Source organism: Solanum verrucosum, unplaced genomic scaffold, assembly GCF_900185275.1.
Source record: "Solanum verrucosum unplaced genomic scaffold, falcon-dt-bn FXZP01000235.1, whole genome shotgun sequence".
In the NCBI taxonomy this organism is placed as follows: Eukaryota; Viridiplantae; Streptophyta; class Magnoliopsida; order Solanales; family Solanaceae; genus Solanum; species Solanum verrucosum.
The window spans coordinates 997743-1017242 of record NW_026019948.1 but is presented as its reverse complement, the minus strand read 5'-3'; the positions used below and the strand labels follow the sequence as shown (position 1 = coordinate 1017242).

At 30.9% G+C, this 19500-nt stretch overlaps 2 protein-coding genes across 2 annotated transcripts in view; one reads left to right on the top strand and one right to left on the bottom strand.

The window, feature by feature from the left end:
- The window catches only part of LOC125811425 (WD40 repeat-containing protein HOS15-like), a 286140-nt gene that overhangs the window by 59817 nt on the left and 206823 nt on the right, over nt 1–19500 (bottom strand). The window lies entirely within an intron of this gene.
- LOC125811949 (MFP1 attachment factor 1) lies at nt 211–4528 on the top strand. Its single transcript, XM_049491501.1, has 2 exons — nt 211–748; nt 4378–4528. The coding sequence occupies exon 1, from the start codon at nt 286–288 to the stop codon at nt 742–744; it is 459 nt and encodes a 152-aa protein (XP_049347458.1). The 5' UTR covers nt 211–285; the 3' UTR covers nt 745–748; nt 4378–4528.

Here is a 19500-nt window from a genome sequence, read left to right as displayed (position 1 = left end):
TTGAACCTAAAAATTTTGAACAAATTTCATAAAAAAAATTAATTTAAAATCAGAACTTGAAATACTCCCCAAATGCGCCAAAAAATTTCCCAAAAATCACAGCAAGTGGGGGCCAACCTCCTTTTTCGCAAAACAGTAACTCATTTAATTTTGTCTTTAATGTTCCCCTTATTTATTTCTCTCCCTTTTTTTTCCATTTCCCCAATTTCCCAATTTTCAATTTCAGCGTAACCCTACAGAACCCAAAACCCCAACCGCTACACCACCGCACCACCACCACCATCAATGGCAGAAATCGATTCAGCTCAGTCCCAGGAGACCGTCTCACAGGAGACTCAGAACAAGCCGATGACCACTTCCTTCAGCATTTGGCCACCAACTCAGCGCACTCGTGACGCCGTCATCAACCGCCTCATCGAGTCTCTGTCAACACCTTCCATACTCTCAAAGCGTTATGGAACTCTCCCTCAAGACGAGGCTTCTGAAACTGCAAGGCTGATTGAGGAGGAGGCATTTGTTGCTGCTGGATCCACTGCTACCGATGCTGATGACGGCATTGAGATACTTCAGGTTTACTCAAAGGAGATTAGCAAGCGCATGATTGACACTGTTAAGTCCAGATCTGCTCCTGCTGCTGCTTCGGAGAGTGAGAGTAAGCCGTCGGAGTTGCCGGCTGATGCTTCGGAGCCCTCCTCTGCTTCTGGTCTCACTGGGGAGGTCTCATCCGTTGAAACCGAGCCTTGAAGAGGTCATTTGCTTACTTTTGTTTTGTTAAATATTTGCTTCTGCAGTGAGAAATCATCTAGGGTTTGGTTAATTCAATTACTTGCAAGCTGTATTAACTCAGGTAGCAACTTTATGCAGTTTATGAATTGTTAAGGTGTTTAAATGTTATGTTAAATGCCATGAAATTAATGCTATCTAAATGTGGTTGATGAAAAAAGTTGTGATTTTGGCATTACTTGTTTATATTTCCTTTTAATGCCTGTTGATCTGCATACTTGGCTGGAACTGGTGGATGCTTGCTATTGTGTACCTCATTTATATCTGTTTCATTTATTAATTTTCTTCTTCCTGTCCATTGTGCTTTAACCTTCGGGAGTTGTTTGGTGTGAGGTATAAGTTATAACAATCCCAGGGATAAAATGCCGGACTATGTTATCCTGCGTTTGGTTGGAGGTATTAGGCAATTCTAGGATTATTTATCACATCATTTATACCTTAGGGATGGGATAGGTTATCTCATACACATGTTGGAATAACTTATCCCGGGATAAGTTGTTCCCAACCAAACGACCCTCACAGTTTTAGTAATTCTTGGTAGGGTAGGCTGTATGAACTCTCAGTTTTATGTTAAGTTTGTGCAAGAATAAATGTATATCGGTTGCTTACCAGTTACCACTGATAAATAGATGTTTAAGTCTATGAGAAATGACAGGGATCATATGTAAATGGTTGTCAACTAAAAGAAAGAGCTGGAGTTTTTCAAGAGTGAACTTCCATTCACTCAGGTTACTTTGTCAGATAACAATGTAGGGATAGAGTGGAGCTTTTGTTGTTGTCTAAGGAAATGATTTTGAGTAATTGATGATAATATGGTTTCAAGATCTATGAACAAGAGAAACTCCTAAGTAGTCATTTAAGTAAACAGATGAGTAGGGAGCATGGAGTCTGTTAAAGAAATCGTGAGATGTTGGGAGAGTTATGTTGTTTCAATTCTAGAAAGTGAGTTATCAATAGCTTTCTATTTATTATTTACTTTATAGCTATAGTGTCGAGCTTAGACATGCATACTTCCTTTTACAAGGCTGGTGTGTTTTGTTTGCTTCCATATATTCTGGTAGATGTTGAGGTGAAGAGTTTTTCTATTCTGAATTCACGTCGAGCGCAATCTATACTTATTTATAAACTCCATGCATGTTCTGGAGAATGGGATAAACTTGGGTCCCAGAAAACTTGATTTGGTTGCATCAAACTCCAGATTGTCACAGGGGGTACTTGTGAGTACATTAGGGTTAGCCTGAATCCTTCTTATCGAAGCTTTATTCATCTTTTTATCTAGGATTAGAGTAACAAACATTGTATTGGTTTTCAAGCTTTAACATAATGAAGCTTGATATGTTAGACTAGTTAGTGCAATAGAAAGGTTGAGCTCCGTCCGTGGAACTTGTTAAGAGGAGCCTACAAGAATGAAAGACAGTGATTGCTTTCCGTAAGTCCTGACTTTATTTAAATACCAGGAAGTGAGTAGTCACTGGTGTGCTTGTTCGTTTGTTTGTATTTTTGCCAAGATCTTTAGTGTTTATATGTACTGCTCTCACATATCACACATTTATGATAGATCGAGGAAGATATTTCCTAGTTTGCTTCCCTTTACTGGTGGGATAAATTTGTGAATACAATGTGGTCTATTCTTAAATGTAACGCTCATTAGGGAGAATCTGATGAGCTCGGGAACCAACCAACTAATATCACATGATAGGTACTTATTGCTGTTTGAAATGTTTATTAAAAACCATATGCTCAAACTAGATGAACTTTAGGGACTCCGGAAAAAAGAAGAACCTTAGGGAGAATGTGATGAGCTTTGGGATTAAGAGAAGTAGGTTTTCTGATCAGTGTTGGTCTATTGGGCGAGCTCGAAATTTTGACAGAGTCAGTAGTTGCTAATATTGCAAATGTGGATATTAATCCCACTTTCGGCAACACTGTAGCTCATCTTATCTAGTGTTAAGGTGATAAACGAATTTGGACATGCTGAAAGCAACATTTAGTAGGTGGTAGTTGCCCAGTATTAGGCTTGACATGTATGACTTGTTATGCTTATAGATGTTTTTTTTTTGAGAGAGGGAAACCCTTAAGAACAGAGAGTGGTTGAGCTAAAAAGCATGACAAGGGATAAAGGAGAAGTATTTGGTCTAGCAAAGAAGAGTCTCCTTCCTTGGTTAAGCACCGGAGAAGGGTGTCTGAGTTATCAATAGCTTTTTTTATGCTCTCTCTTTATTATAGCAGTGAGGGAGGGCCTCATTTACCTTCTTTAATGTTCTCTCTTTATTCAAGGTTTAACTCACTCACAACATATGCAAAGAACAAATTAAGTTGGTGTTGAGGGGGAATGTTAGGAATTCATCACCAACTTAATTAATATCTATGTTATTTCGTGAAGAATCTAGAATAGTCAAAGAGTTGTAGAGAATTGGGAGGAGCACTCCAGAATGAGAATTTAGAGTGATTCTAGAAAAACGTTAGGAGTACTCTAGAAGAGAGTAGTAAATATCTTTCAATAGATCCTTTCATCACCTCCTATAAATAGAGGTGGTCATTTCAGTTGTAACCAAGTAAGAGAAAGCAAGTTAGCAAGCAACAAGTGAGTGAGAAATAAGAGAGAGTTGTTAGAGTGTGAGTGCAAGAAAGATTGTGCGTAGAAATGTAAGACTGAAGCGGGTCCTTACTTTACAATAATAAACTTCAAGTTGCGAGCAATTGATTGGGCCCAATAACAATATCAACAAGATGTTATGGGCACATTTTGGGAGTTGGAAGCGTAGTTGATGAACAATAACTAATAATCGAGTTTTGGAGCAGGAGGTTGAAACTTCTTGTTTCCTTAAATTCCTGTTCCGGACCCTAACTAATTTGTGATTAAGGTTTAGTTTAATGATCCTGTGTTTTTGTGTGCCGGTTTATCAGTCTTTCCTTTGTGGAAAATTGTAGTGATAGGAGCTTCCTTTTTCTTTTTCTTGAATTGGTTGTATGTACAGTTGTACACTAGCTAGATTTCTAGTTCTCATCATCTGGCCTATGGGTTGCTTTGGACTTGATTTCAAAGTTTTCCTTTAATCACGGTAATCTTGCCCTCCCAATTACTAGAGAGCTCAAATTACATAGAATAGAAGTACACTTGATTTCAAAGTTTTCCTTTAATCACGATAATCTTGCCCTCCCAATTACTAGAGAGCTCAAATTTAGAATAGATACAAAAGGAAAGTGGAGGTGATTATCATGTTTACTACTTTGCAGTATATTATGTTACCTACATTAAATGTTGGATCCTTTTGTTACCTCATGACAACAACTGATCAGCTCTCTACCTCCACAAAGGTGTAGGGGTAAGGTTTGCGTACACCTTACCCCACCCCACCTATGGGATATCACTGGGTATGTTGTCTTTGCTCTAATGATGACTATATTTTTTCATATATTGAAGTTTGAACTTCACTCAAGATACAAAGTATGAGGATTTGTCGTTAAAATGGAAGGCATGTATACTAGATTTTCAAGACAAATCACATCTTTTCGGAATTACATGTTGAAAGAAAACTGTTTCACAAGCTGTCTTTTGCTCTCCTTTTAATCATGTACGTTTTTTTTTTCCAGGCTTAGCTGCTTCAGAAAATTCCAACCTCATCATCAGATCTTCTGACTTTCGAGTTTGGCTCTCAGGATGCAATGTGGGTGTAGCTTCTAATAGTCAATGTATCTTATTATTGACTCTTAGAGGAACGGAATTAATTCTTTTTAAGAGTTTATGAATATGGAATAGTTTTCAAACTTATAAACCTGTCCAGGATGGGGAAAAAAAAATGCACCGACTTTATGTATGGCATATAAAGAGAACAATAATTTCTCTATGCGGAATGTTGAAAAGTTTAATTAAGTTGTGCCTTGTATGCTGTCATCTTTGAAAATCTAGTTTTACTGTTGCATTGGCCAAGTATTTTCGAAGCAAAATGCTGCAACCCAGGACTCATCACTCAAAAATCCAATGACAACTAGTAACTCAAATGTTTGCTACAATAATGTATACCCGTGTAGTTTTACGAGTGAGGTTTGGAGAGCGCAGAATGTGTGTGGACATTGCCCCTTTCTTTGTGAATAGATGGGTTGTTTTCTATAGACTTTTAACTAGCTAGAAGAAGGAAAATTTTATCACCATGTTCACTATTTTCTCACTTAAATTATTTGAGGGTAAATAATTGTCATCATAATAAATTAAAGTTCACAACTATAAGAATTTATAGAAAAAAGGTATTGAACATTGTTTTACATCAATAAAATCGTTCAACTTGGGACTTTTATCATACAAAATTGCCCTTTATCATTAAAAAAATAGCAAAATAAATTAAACTATTTTTATACTCAAGATGTTTTTAAATAGCAAAAATAGCTCTTAAATTCATACATCAACATTAGCATATTAGTACGGTTATAATATTTTATATTAATAATAATTAAATTAAATAATTCATATTTTAGCTACAAATAACTCTATTTAAATAATAAAGTTTTTAAGCTAATCGATTTAAATAAATTTATTAGTACAAATATAAAACATAAAACCAAGAAAATAAACAAAATGAAAGGATTTGAGGTGGTATTTTTGTCTTTACATATATTAATCCCATGGTTTTAGACTCATGTATTACTAATACCACCAAATGGAAGGTATTAGTTATACACCCTATAATACCATTAGGGTTGTTCATGGTTATGGTTAAAAAATAAACCGAACCGCAATCCGAACCAAACCAATTAAAACAACCGATATTTGGTTGGGTTTGGTTTTAAATTTTGAAAATCGATATTATTTGGTTTGGTTTTGATTTTACTAGAAAAAAAACCACAAAAATAACCAAACCAAACCGATAAATTAGATATATAAATTTTATAATTATTTATATATTATTCATAAATAAAATATAAATATTTTATTAAATTTTAAACAACTTAAGTCTTTAACTTTACAATTTTTTCAAGTCCAACACTTTAGCCCAACTATAATAATCCCAAGTCCAAGTTCATTAAAATCCATTTTAGTCTTTACTTACCCTACTTCACATAAAATAGTTTCAATTTCTCTTAATTGAAACACTTTGTTCGTGTAATGATAACTCTAGTATTGCTTAATTGAACCGACAATAGTTTTTTTGTGGATTTTTCATGTGCTAGATGTTTGTATCTATCTACGTAAGTCCTCAAAAAAATTACTATTACTTTCAAACTGGATAAACCAGAAAAACTAAACCAAACTGATAATAACCAAACTGACAGTTATTTTTTTCGTTTGGTTTGGTTTGGTTTTAGAAATTTTAAAAACCGACTAGATTGGTTTGATTTTGGTTTTAATCAATAACCGATCCAAACCGAACCACGAACACCCCTAAATACCATGGAGGATGGATTAGTTATACATAGACCCAAAATTTCTACCAAATATAATACTACATAATACCACACATAATACTAGGACTATTTCTTCTAATAGTACTCCCTACCAAACGACCCCTTAGTAGACTGTTAAACCATAAAATGTTCCCTAGTAAAAGCATGTTGTAGGAAACATTAGCTTGACTTTTTGGAACCGTAGGATAAGTCCATTGCATGAAATTATAGCAGCATTTTATATGCTATACATATTTGTTTCATTTAAGAAGGTGTAAGTCAGCTTTAGCAGGTGGAAAAGCTATCAGCACAACCACGTAAAATCTAACTTTTTGACTTACACGGCCATTAGTCGCAGAATATTTCGGATTCTGCAAATATGCACCTCTTTAGGATTGAAAAAAAAAATCAATCTACTTTCATTTGATATTTACTGCTTCACAAGAGCATCTTTATTATTAGGTAAATGGAATTAACTCTTGGAGCTTAAGATTATGGAGCAGTAACAAAAGCTTACGAATGTATCCAAGATGTAAAACAAACTTCATGTATTATTAATTAGGATTAATTAAGGTAATTTTTTCAATATGGGGTTTTCAATTAGTTAATTATGCAGACAGGATAAGTTGTAGTAGCTAGTAAAACGTACAATCCATGACACTTTAAAATTTTGAAAATCTAATTTCACGGCTGTAATTTGGCCAAATGCTGCAGAGCAAAACAGCTGTAACCAAGGACCTATTACTCAAAAATCCACTGAATATGCAAAGTCAAATTTTAATGGGACTACTCATGCCTCTTTGCGAAATCATACCCTATAACAACATTTCATTATAGCAATCATATACAATATGAAACCTCTTTTTCATATTATGTCATATATCACATGTTTTCTACTATAACATTTCTCTATGACATCTAAAAATATCAAAACAAATAATGTTAATTATAGAAAAGTTGAACTATATTAGCCCAAAAGTAAGCTTAATTATATTCTTAGTCAAATTGGACCTGTGTATAGGACAGAGAAGATAATTATGATACACATTCATAACAATAACCACGCAAAAGAGAAAAAAACAGAGAGTTTTCCAATAGTAAATAATACATAGTACATCTTGTTGGTCCAGAAATATTCCCATGTAAAAGCATATGAAGTACAAACGTTAGCTGGACTTTTTGGATTCGTACATGAAGAGAGTTAATCGGTTTCTTACATGACTACTCAACTAATAATTATCGTCTCAGAAAAATATCTTTTTTCTTGATTTCAATTTCTCCGAGAAAGGAAGTAATTTTGAGATAACAACTTTTAGTTAAATGACTATCCGATAAATCAAGACCATGAAGCTACAATTTTACTTTGTTTCTAATTCTATAGCATGTAATATGCTATAAAACATATACTCCCTATGTCCCAAAAAAGAATGACACATTTCTATATTAAGTAACAATTTAACTTTAAAATATTCATTTTACTGAAATGATTTATAGTCACACAAATTTCTATCATTTATTTTAAATCACATATTTTAAAAGTCTTCCTTTCTTTTTTAAATCCAGTATCGAATTAAATTACCTCATATAAAATGAGAATTACTAAAAATTGGTTTGTTCCCTTTATGAACATGCGATGAGTCAGCTGTAGCAGGTGGAAAAGTTATCAGTTCCAGCTACGTAAAATCTAACTTTTTGACTTACATCGCCGTAAGTCGCAGAATATTTTGGATTCAACAACGTGCGTGGTCATAAATGTATAGCTTGCTACACACGAGGGGATGCCTTTAATTTCAAATTCCACCACATGTCGTCCTTAGAGATTACAACTAAGTCAACTTCTCAAGGCGTTTCGCATATGATTTGGTTGAATTTTTTATTTTTTTATAAAAAATAAAAGAATTTTAAGGTGAAATCGGAAAAAAATAATTGAAGTATCTTTAATGTGTTACTATATCAAGTCTAAGCATATTTGAATGAGCTATTTGTTACACATAAAAATCGACTGTTTAAGTAACTACAATACATGTTTTATTATATGCATGCCAAGACAATTAATAAAAGTTATACTCAATTCAACCCTAGATCTTTATTAATGTGGAAGAATGTGTGCGTCATGCTGAATATATTGTTTTATTATATGCAGAGGAAACTGGAATTTTGATTTCATGAGTTTTATATTATGAAAAATTGAATTCTTGATGATTATATATACTATTAAGTCATAATCAGAATGCTAGTTCTACCTCTATACCTTAACTTACATGGTTATCAATCACAAGTTGAACAATAGCTAGACAAAAGGCTGGTGCACACTTGTTAATATCGCGCTTATCTAAACTTTTAAAATTTGAACCCGTAAAACTTAAATCATAAATCTGTCTAGGAACTGTACATGTGTTGAAACCTGAAATTAATGAGAGACTATATTTGAACTAAAGTTCAAAACACAAGTAAAAACTTGAGTTAAGAAGTTGTCGGCCGAACAACACACTGAATTTTTTTTTCCTGCAGCTGGTCAAAATCTCCGAAGATTTTTCGTCACCAAGAATTATTATAACGCATTTAAAGTCAATAACTAAGTGTGGTCCCAAATTTTCATAAATTTTGAATTTTGGGTTTTGAGATAAAAGTTCATGACATTTTATTTTATCAATAGAAAAAAAAAGAGTGAATTTAGAGCATCATAATTTATTGATTGAAATATAATCAATCTAAATGAAAGGAAAAATAAGTCCAATCAAAACAGATGTAGAATTATTATAGAAATTATTTAAAATACATTATAACGCACAATGATAGTATTGTAATTCTCCTTCAGTCTTAATTTAGTAAGCCGTCATGGTTTCCATGAGAAATTAATAAAAACCAATACTAATATGGCATGAAACTCGAACCAATATAATAATCCTCTAACTAATGAAAGACAAATAATAATAATTAAAAAAAAAACTTGTTCTTTCTCATCAATTATTTTCTTAAATGAAAAATACATAAATTTCTATAGAGAAATAATACAGCCACCATTCAATCACCATAGGTCCAAAATAATTTTTAAATAGCTTTAAAAATAACTAAATCTCAATAACAAATTAAAGTATTTCAATCATTTCGTATACATATCTTTAGCAATTACAATATACATCTTCAACTCAATTATGCTTCTATAGTTATGTCCTTCCTAAAAGAATGTCTCCTAAGTACATCACAACAATTGTGAAGAATTCTTAATAAACACCTTCGTGCAAAAATATATGTGTGAAACATAAACAGAAAATTTGAGACTAATAACTAATTAATGACCAGGACCTTTCCTGCTTGGTCCAGAAACCATAATAAAAGCCATGTTCTTTACTGAACTTTGTCTACTTCTCTTCACAATCTCCGCTCCTCCTAGTTGTCTTCCTTTATCGTCTTGTGAAGCCGCGGTAACGTTGTTTTTGGGCGATTGCTTCCGAAGGGATCGACAATTGACACAACTAATTAGTTGTGTACTAATCATTAAAAGAAAAACAAACAAAGCCAATGTGAAATATGAAGTTTTTCTAACTCCTGCCATGATATTGTATGTAGGAACTTTGGGAATGTTGTGTTAATTATTTGTGTAAAGAAAAATGACGATTGATGGAGTTGTTAGATATTGCAACTGCTGGCAGTATTTATAATGAAAAAAGTACTATGAGAGGGACGGTGAGGAACCTTTTTTCTTTTAAATATAGAATTGTGACACTTATTAACTACTTTGACTTAAGAGGATGGAGAGAATTGCAATACTTTTTCTTAAAGTTTGTACAATAAATCTTTCGGCTAATATTACTATTAGAGCCCCTTTTTATAAAAATAAATAAATTGTTGAGAATGTTTTATGAGTAGTTGGAATATTTCTTTACACTGATATATAATGATGTTATCTCATACGTTATGATACAGGTTTTTTTCATTTCACACATGAGAATATTAATATTCAAATTGCGTGTGTACGAGCTTTGTATTTTCTACGCGGTCTTTAATTTGTTATGTTTTTTGCATGACGGTATTAAAAAAAAAAATTGTATGGAAAAAGCCAAAGACAGGCAATTTTGATGGCAGGTGGCATGACAAGGAAACCTGTGAAATTAAAAAGGGATAGGACTATATATTATGTGTTCTTTTTCGTGGAAACCTCCTTTTTTTTTTTTGATGGCAAGACGGTGCTTGATTGTTATAGTTCCAAAATTCTTGTACCTAATTATAAGTTTAAATGAATCCTTGATAGTTGATACTAAGAGATTGGTTGGTACGCGACTAGCGAGTAGTAAGATGGGATAAATAAGAATATCTTATGAGATTATAATTTTATAAAAAAATTTCTGTCTATGATGATAATTTCATTATTTTAGTGGGACCAAATAATTTTGGGATTAATATGAAATAAAGAAAATTGAAAATTTTATTTTGGAATAAGTTATCCTACCATTTTATTTCAATCAATTAATATGGAATAAATTCATTCTAACATTAATTATTCCTTATTTCTTGTACCAAAGAAGCGGAGTTTAATCTTTGTATTTGAAGCCCATTAATTAGATGTGAGCGTTTAACTTATATATATTAACGGTAAAAAATACTTTAATTACTATGAGTTCTTTTATAGCGCTATTGAGTGACCTCCCGAAGACATTGATACCTTAGGGATAACATATTGTGCCAACTCGTCTATGTTGTCTCGCTTCATAATCGGATAATTTTCTAATTGTTAAGCTGTTGTAGCAAGTAACTTAGCGATTTTTCACGAATTGGGGGCATTTATCCCCTACCAATCCATTATCATTCTTCGTAGTATACCTAGAAATCAAAATTGGAGTGGGGAGACATGAAAAAATTAAAATAAAATCTGAAAAATATTTCCCGCTATACTAAACACACCCACAGAGTGTAAAGAAAGAAAATTGCTAATGTGAATATAACTAGTAGATAATCTTATTTATAAATTAAGCAGAGTTGACGTTTGCTATTTTCCTGCAACTACCTGCCTTAACCTAATGTTATTTCATAATATAGCGTTAATTTGCCTCCCATTTTTTGTTTTGACATACACTACCATCCAATTTATTTTGCTTTCAACGTACATCTACTCCAAAATTTTGACCCAAGACCATGTGACTAATGGATTCCTCTTTTAGTTTTAAATAGAGTACTTGGAATTCGTTGTATTTTTTAATGAAATATTAATATGGTTTTATTATTAAGTACTCCGTTCATTTTTCAAATTATTAAATTTATTATATTCAAAAGGTGATATTTGTGAACTGATACTCAATCTATCCTTATTGACTTGACAAACCTATTATTTTAGGGAAAATTACACGTATAAGCAAATATATATTAGTTAATTAATTAACATAGATATAGTTTCCCTTAATTACAATTCTCGACCTACCTCTAGATATAATTACGTGGCTCAACTTTTTAGTTTTGTAAAATTCTCACATTTGTATAATTCAGAATTTGTATGATATAATTTGTATAACTTTTGTATAATTCGAAATTTGTATAATATAATTTGTATAACTATTTACACTTCTAATGTTTGTAATTGTATAAATTCGTTATTTTGAGTTTATACAAAAATAACTGAACTATACCAATGTACCCGCGAATTATACAAACATGCGGATTATACAAATCTGCGAATTATACAAACGAGGCAGCTTAAACTGTAGCTATAACCCGTAAATCTGTAAACTATAGCTATAGAGCATAATTAAGTTTATTATAGTGGGTATTTGGGAAAGTTCTCCTTGAGAAAATAATAATTGACATAAAGAATTTATTTTACCCCCATTAATTGATAGAATTTCAAAATTAATTTACTCATTAAAGAAATTTTACCTTTACAAAATAACCTAATGTTATTTCATAATATAGCGTTAATTTGCCTCCCATTTTGTTGTTTTGACATACACAACCATCCTATTTATTTATTTATTTTGCTTTCAACGTGCATCTACTCCAAAATTTAGACCCAAGACCATGTGACTATTGGGTTCCTCTTTTAGTTTTAAATAGAGTACTTGGAATTCGTTGTATTTTTTAATGAAATATTAATATGGTTTTATTATTAAGTACTCCGTTCATTTTTCAAAATATTAAATTTATTATATTCAAAAGGTGATATTTGTAAACTGATACTCAATCTGTCCTTATTGACTTGACAAACCTATTAAGAATATAATAATTGGCATAGAGAGTTTGTTTTACCCCCATTAATCGATAAAATTTCAAAATTAATTTACTCATTAAAGAGGTTTTACCTTTTTCAAAATAACTTTCTAAATAAATTGAGGGTATAATATGTAAAAAAAAATAAAAAATTATTTATCAAAAATGAAAAATGAAACAGGACAAATAAAAAGGTAAAATTGAACAAGTAAAAAGGGACCGAAAACGTTGCTAATTTAACCTAAAATCAACATCTTCTAACCTTCGTTGATTTTGTTAAAAATCAAACATTTATTAGTAACTCTCACCTAACATGTTTCGTTGTCCTACTCTGAAACTGAATGTTAGGTGACTTTTCATCTATACTTGTATTTTCTCTCTTTTTTTTATACCGTTTGTTTGTTTTTTTTTGATGAAATTAAGACTCGTCTATAATGTTATTGTGTTTGTGGTATTCAAAATAATTACGATTTAAATATGTCACTAAAGGTAATTAAACATTTAAATTAAATTCTGAAATTCGAAAAGATGATAAATTGCAATAGTAAGTTAATTCTAAAATTTCCCTTGAAGTAAAATGGGATATAAGATATATACCGACTTTTCCAGGTTGATGACTTTAACAAATGAGAAAATAAATTGCTTATGGAATTTTTGGTCTAATATGAGGAATCTCAACTTCTACCAATTGTTAGAGTCAAAAAGTTGAATAAAATTATATGCACAAAAAATAGCTCATCATGAGATTAGCTGTTTGCTCTATTTTTCCCGACATTACACTACCTACATATGTTTTCGTGACTACTTGGAGTTTTTCCAATTAACTTGTTCATATGTACTATTGTTATTTTGCCGCGGCGAAAATAAAAATTTCGTTAAGGGTATTCAAGATCTAGTAAATAAGATATGAATGATTATTTTTTATTTATTTATATACTTTGTACAATTTTTATATACATAATATAATTTTTCTACGAGTGTAAATAGAGCCACCCTGAGCTGTGTGTGGCTACGCCACTGCTATTGTACTCTCTCCATCCACTTTTTTTGTCCAGTATACTAGGAATAGATGTTCGCTTTTATTTGTCTAGTTTAGAATTCAAGAGATAATTTATCATTGGATTTCTAATTATCCTTGAATTTATTATATTCAAATAATAATATAGTAAATTATAATTTTATTTAGGGAAAAAAGGACAAATATACCTCAGAACTATCGTAAATGATATGCAGATACCTCCGTCATGCTTTTGGGACATTGGTGCCCATGTCGTCCAAAAACTAGAGCATATATACTCTTTATACCAACGGACATATACGTGTCATAATTTTATCCACCGAATCAACATTTATTAAATATTAAATTGATGAATAAGATTGCGCCACATGTCCCTACTTAAAATGGATGGAAAGGGAGTATAATATTTATAAGGAATACAAGAGAGAAATAAATGACGTAGCTTAGTTGTTGAAGTTTGAATTGTCGAGGGCCAAACTATAATGTAAAATTTCAAAGCATGTTTCTGACATTAATGCCTCCTCTTTGAACTGCCTTGTTAGAATTATTACAAAGCGTGCCAACGTTGGTCAAAATCAATTGATGAGCTATTGTTGAAAATGAAAAATTTGAAAAACAAAAAGAAGATTTGTATTAAGGTGGCTGAGTTAAACTATGTGTCTATGTCCCTTTTTTTTTTGACAAATGGTAGCTTTGACTTTGACATTCCAAACATTGAAAAATCGTTATTAAACGAGTAAACGATCATAGTAATGAAGTTTAGCAAATTAAAATTGCATTTACGTTTTATGTATTCATGATAGTGTCAAAACTTTTTATATAAAAATGAAAATACAACTCAAATTAATTTAATATGATTAGAATTTATAAATTTACATTGGTAACTTGTAGATAGAGGCGGAGCTGGGCAGACAGAGTCTACTAAGTCATCTACTTTTGAATGTGGGTTCGCAGGTAATAATTATATACCTTTGCATTTGATATTTCAGTACGAAAATATCGTCTATGCAAAAGTTATCGGGGACTAAATATATATAGGGTTTACTCAAAAGCTACGGGGTGCCGAACTTATTAGTAGCTCCGCCCCAGCTTGATATGATGATTAGTAGCTTATTATACTCAAAAATATTTATTATAATAATGTGAAAAAAATGTTTTGTAATATACATTATTTAAATGGAGGGGAAAGAATTGATGACAAAAAGTTACTCCATCACCGTAAGAGTTGGTGGAAATTGCTTCAATATTTTATTTGGGCACTCAACCCCTTTTACGAAAGTCAACAAAATTTCCATTAATGTTAATATAATAAGCTCTATTTTAGGAAAACTGTCAATTCTAAACATGACTACAGAACTGCTAGGTGTTTAGTTGAATTAATCAATTATTTGGTTAATGAGGAACTTCAAATTAATTTTAGGGGAAAGTTATATTTGCACCGATCGATTATCACATTTTAAGATCAATTAATCACTAGCGGACCAATTAATATTGGTTAGCAATGTCAATGCAATGATGAATGAAAATATGAAACTCGTCTAATTAAGGATGAAGTGGCTGACATATTCACAAAACCTTTTTCATCGACTCGATTTCAGTTTTTACGAAACAAACTCAAGGTGAGATCAAAGGATCCTCCTCGGAACTTCATTTAGTATTCGTCTCCTTCATTAGAAAATCACATTGTGTAGCTAGGTAAAAATATTTTAATATATTTATATATTACATATAGACACTCCTTGATTTCTATGCGATTTTAATTCTTTATATTTTAACACCGCTTAATCGAAATTCTGAATTTGCACCCCTTATGCAATTACATAGGAAAATACTCATGCCTCGTGAACCCTAACTTCCCAAGATTATGATCTCTGTTTTATCCTCCTTGCAATGCATGAGGGTGACTAATATTAGTGTTTTACTTAAAATAATAGCATAGTGGCTATTCTTTCAAGTGCATTATATTGTGCATCACATGTACCTCTAAGGCTCTAACAAATTATATTCCTCCACAGCCAACCAACTGGGATTTTCGTAACATAATTTTATATTCCCTCACTATTTGTTTGTGAGTTTTCCAAGTATTATAATTATTTAATTTAGAGTATGTACCACCAAAGAAATGATTTTATATATCGAATCTAACATATAATCCGAATAATATTCTAGAGTGATGATCACGGAACGAGAATGTTAATATTCATTCTTTATACCTATTGGATTTTTTCTTTCGTCATTTCCAATCTGGCCCTCCTAAAATCATGTTAATTAATTTATCATATAGTGACGATCACGGATCATGTGTAAATGAATTTTCAAGTGCAAAATCTTATATATATATCCAATGTGAAATCATGATATTTAGGCGTTTCGATGATATTTGGTTAAAAATTGAAGGAAAAAAAAGTATTTAAAATTAAAACTAGTACTTGGACAATATTTTAACTTGAAAATTGTGAGTTCATTTGGAATACACTTCAAGCAAATAGTTCAACATTTCACTAGTACTCATCATATGTAATAAATTTTAGAATTTGTGAATTCTTAAGGGATATTAATACCATAATTTGATTAATTAATTAATTAGGATTAATTGTTGGAATTTGTTGTGGTCACCGACCAGACACCGGTTAGTGCGCTCCGGCAGGAATTAACGGATATCCAGCTAGGTTTTCATAGAGTAGAACAAAGTTTGCGCAATATGTGCAATTAATTCTTACAACTTCCAATTTTATAGGACGCATGAGAAGATCTCTCAATTTGTTTTTGTTGGTATAACCACTACAAACTTGATAATTATACAAGCCAAAATTCAATCATTTAGCATATAGGTAAAAACCATATATTTATAAAAGTCATAATTATCAACATTCGCGTCATATAGAACGGTAAAATGTTTTCTATTAAAAGTTCAAACTAATTAAAACTCCGCTAATTTCATTCATTTCACCATAACTCTTAACGGATTATGCGTGCGTTAGGTGAACCCCCCTCCTCCCAAAAATTATTTCCGTTTAGTCGTTTCGAACTTCTAGTAGTAAAAAGCATATCAATATCAGAATTAGAGCATTTATAGTAAACTATAAGAAAATATTGGATGTGTTACAATTTGTTTAGTTATGGCAAGTATTTATCAATCTAAACTAAAATAAGGAGGATAATAGATTATTAAAAATAAAATAAAATAATAATATACTTCATATTTGTTTGAGACAATTCCGACGAATTTGCATAGAAGTCAAAGTGCCTGATCACACGACCAAATAGGTGAATATGACTATTTCCCCTTATAAAACACATCATTACTTCTCTTCATAGAATAACATGTTACAATTAGTTTGAACATTTCAAAAACAACAACAAAGTAATATCATGAAGCAACATTTTATAATCCTAGTATTTCTCATCGTCCTAATTGTATCGTCCTTTCAATTAGTTCAAATCCAAGGATCAAGGAAACTTAAAGAACACCATCATTATCGTCTTTTTGCGCCACCAAAGGTTAATGTTGATCAACAACAACAAAGATTCAATATCAGCAACTCAAAATGGTTTACTCAGAATCAGAATGAATCAATGTCTTCGTCTTCGTCCATTGATAATGCCATGACAAATCAAGCATATTCTGGCCCAAGTCATAGAGGAAGTGGCCATTAATTAGATAATTTTAATTAATTCCTTTGATTTACTGTATTTTTTTCGTCTTAAAAATGGATTATTCCTCGAGTTGCTTCAATTTGTTCCTTTCACTTCATATTCATTTTATACTTACTTTTGGATTGATCACAAGATTAATTCCAAATCCATTTTACACTACATCTTTTTTATTAAAGTAATTTGATTTTCAAATTGATTATTCTTTTTGCAATTGAATTATATTCGTTAATCTTCAACAAGCTAAGTATCACATTTTTCTTGTTAAAAACGTGTTTATGGTAAACCATAGAATTATTTTTTTTGGTGTGCGTAGAAGAATAACAGAAAAGTAATAATTTGAATCGCGATATACAAGATAAACTTTTGAGATATTACATAATACATTGTATAGCCGCCACCTAAAAGAATACCAAATATGCGTGTACAGTATATACGTAAAATCTTATATAAATTCCTTAGAGTGATAAGTGGTTTCCAAGAAGAAATTTAATTTATTATTTTAAAGAATTGATGCTTTGAGTGAAATCGTATTTCTAGAACTAGATAGTTTGCAAGGAAAAAAAGAAAAAGAAAAAAGACAAACAATGTTTTTCACACAATTAACAGGCAGTAAAAATTCAGTTGGAATATTTAACATATTTTTAGTTTAAAACGGTAAGATTCAAAAGTTTTTCTATATTTTTCTTAAACTTCATGTCAAATCAAAACAAGTAAAACAAATTGAAATAGATAAATATTTTGGGGAACTCACATAAATTTCACTAGTTTAGAAGTTAATTACTTAGCTACACTCTAGTTTGCAATATACGTATCTTACCAATGCTTCTAGATACGTCCAGATACATGTATCTCAAAACATGGGGTCACTCACCTCTCTTTCATCTCGCTTACCACTCTCCCATGTATCTGTTATCCCAGATACATGCGAATCACTCCAAATACATACAGATACATGTATCAAGTGTGATTCACATATATCTGGGATACAAATAAATCTCGATCATCTCTCTTCCTATTTTTGTGTATCTAGTATTAAAAATATATGTATCTAAATATAAGATACATAAAAAAATCTTAATTAGTGGTAAGATACATAATATATTAGTATAAACAATAATAGTATATATGGTAGTAAAGTATGTCTCAAAGTTTTTTCAAATATTTTTGGGTACATTTCTTAGCCCAGTCACTGATTGAGCTTGACTGTGAATTAATGGATCAATCCAGAGTTTATAACTAGGTCCCTCTAAAGCCCATGTTGGGAGGGCCCAATACTTTCTGCTGTGTCACAATTTGCAGATAAATAAAGTTAATATAAAATGATTGGGGAATAGACAAAACATATTGAGTGTTAATTAAGGTGTCATTTTCTGAGATGATTTCCTAAGATATTCTTTTTCTTGATTAAGCAACATTATTATCTTCTCTTCATCTTATTGGCTTGATTCTATCATCTTTTCAATCACTAGTATTATTATGTTCTTTGAAGTTTAAATAATAGGTGTGTTTGGTATATGAAAGTACAAGGCACTAAAATGTTTTCCTTAAAAAATAAGTGGATTTTTTTACTTACTTTTTAGTGTTCACAAATAAAAAATATTATTCTAAATATATTTATACGTGATTTAGAAAAATATTATGAAGATGGGACGTGATGGAGAGTGAAGTTTGGGGCAAGAGAAAATGATCAAAATGGTCTTTAATGTATGAGTAATGCTATATTTTGGTCCTTAATATATTTCACTTTATTGAAATAGTTTTTAATGTATAACAAAAAATGTTCATTTTGGTTCTTAATATATTTCACTTGATTGAAATATTCCTTAATAAATACCAAAAGGGGTTTATTTTGGTCTTTTACCCTAAACCTTGGAGATTTTATTTTAAAAAAAGTTATTCATAACTTATTAAGTCTTTCATTGCTTCAGACTTTGTTTTTTCTTCTTAGTTCATTCAATCAACAATATAAAAATTAATTGAAAACAAACTTAATCCATATACCATCATATATACTCCAATTTATTTAAATAATACTCAAAGTTGATAGTATAAAAAATAGTTGAAAAAGAAAAAGAGAAGATGAAAATTATTAATCTTTAAATGTGAAAATATAATAGTTAAATTAAAAAAATAAATATTTTTAAAAATGAACTAACGATATAATTTTCTTGTCCACTATTAGTAAATAATAGTTAATCTCTTGAGATCAAAACATCTATTCTTCTAGAAATTCGTATTTTTATTAAGAGGGATATGTGCCAAAGGCTAAAAGAGTATTTATATTATGAATAAGAGGAAATAAATTGGGGCGAACCTAGTATATCGAGGGTAATTTTTTGAGAAATTCAACAATTTTTATGCAAATCATATATTTATATTGAGAAAAATATTATATAGTAATTAGTATATATAAGAAATATTTAATAAAAATCTAATAACAAAGCAATCACTTTGATATAGCAGAA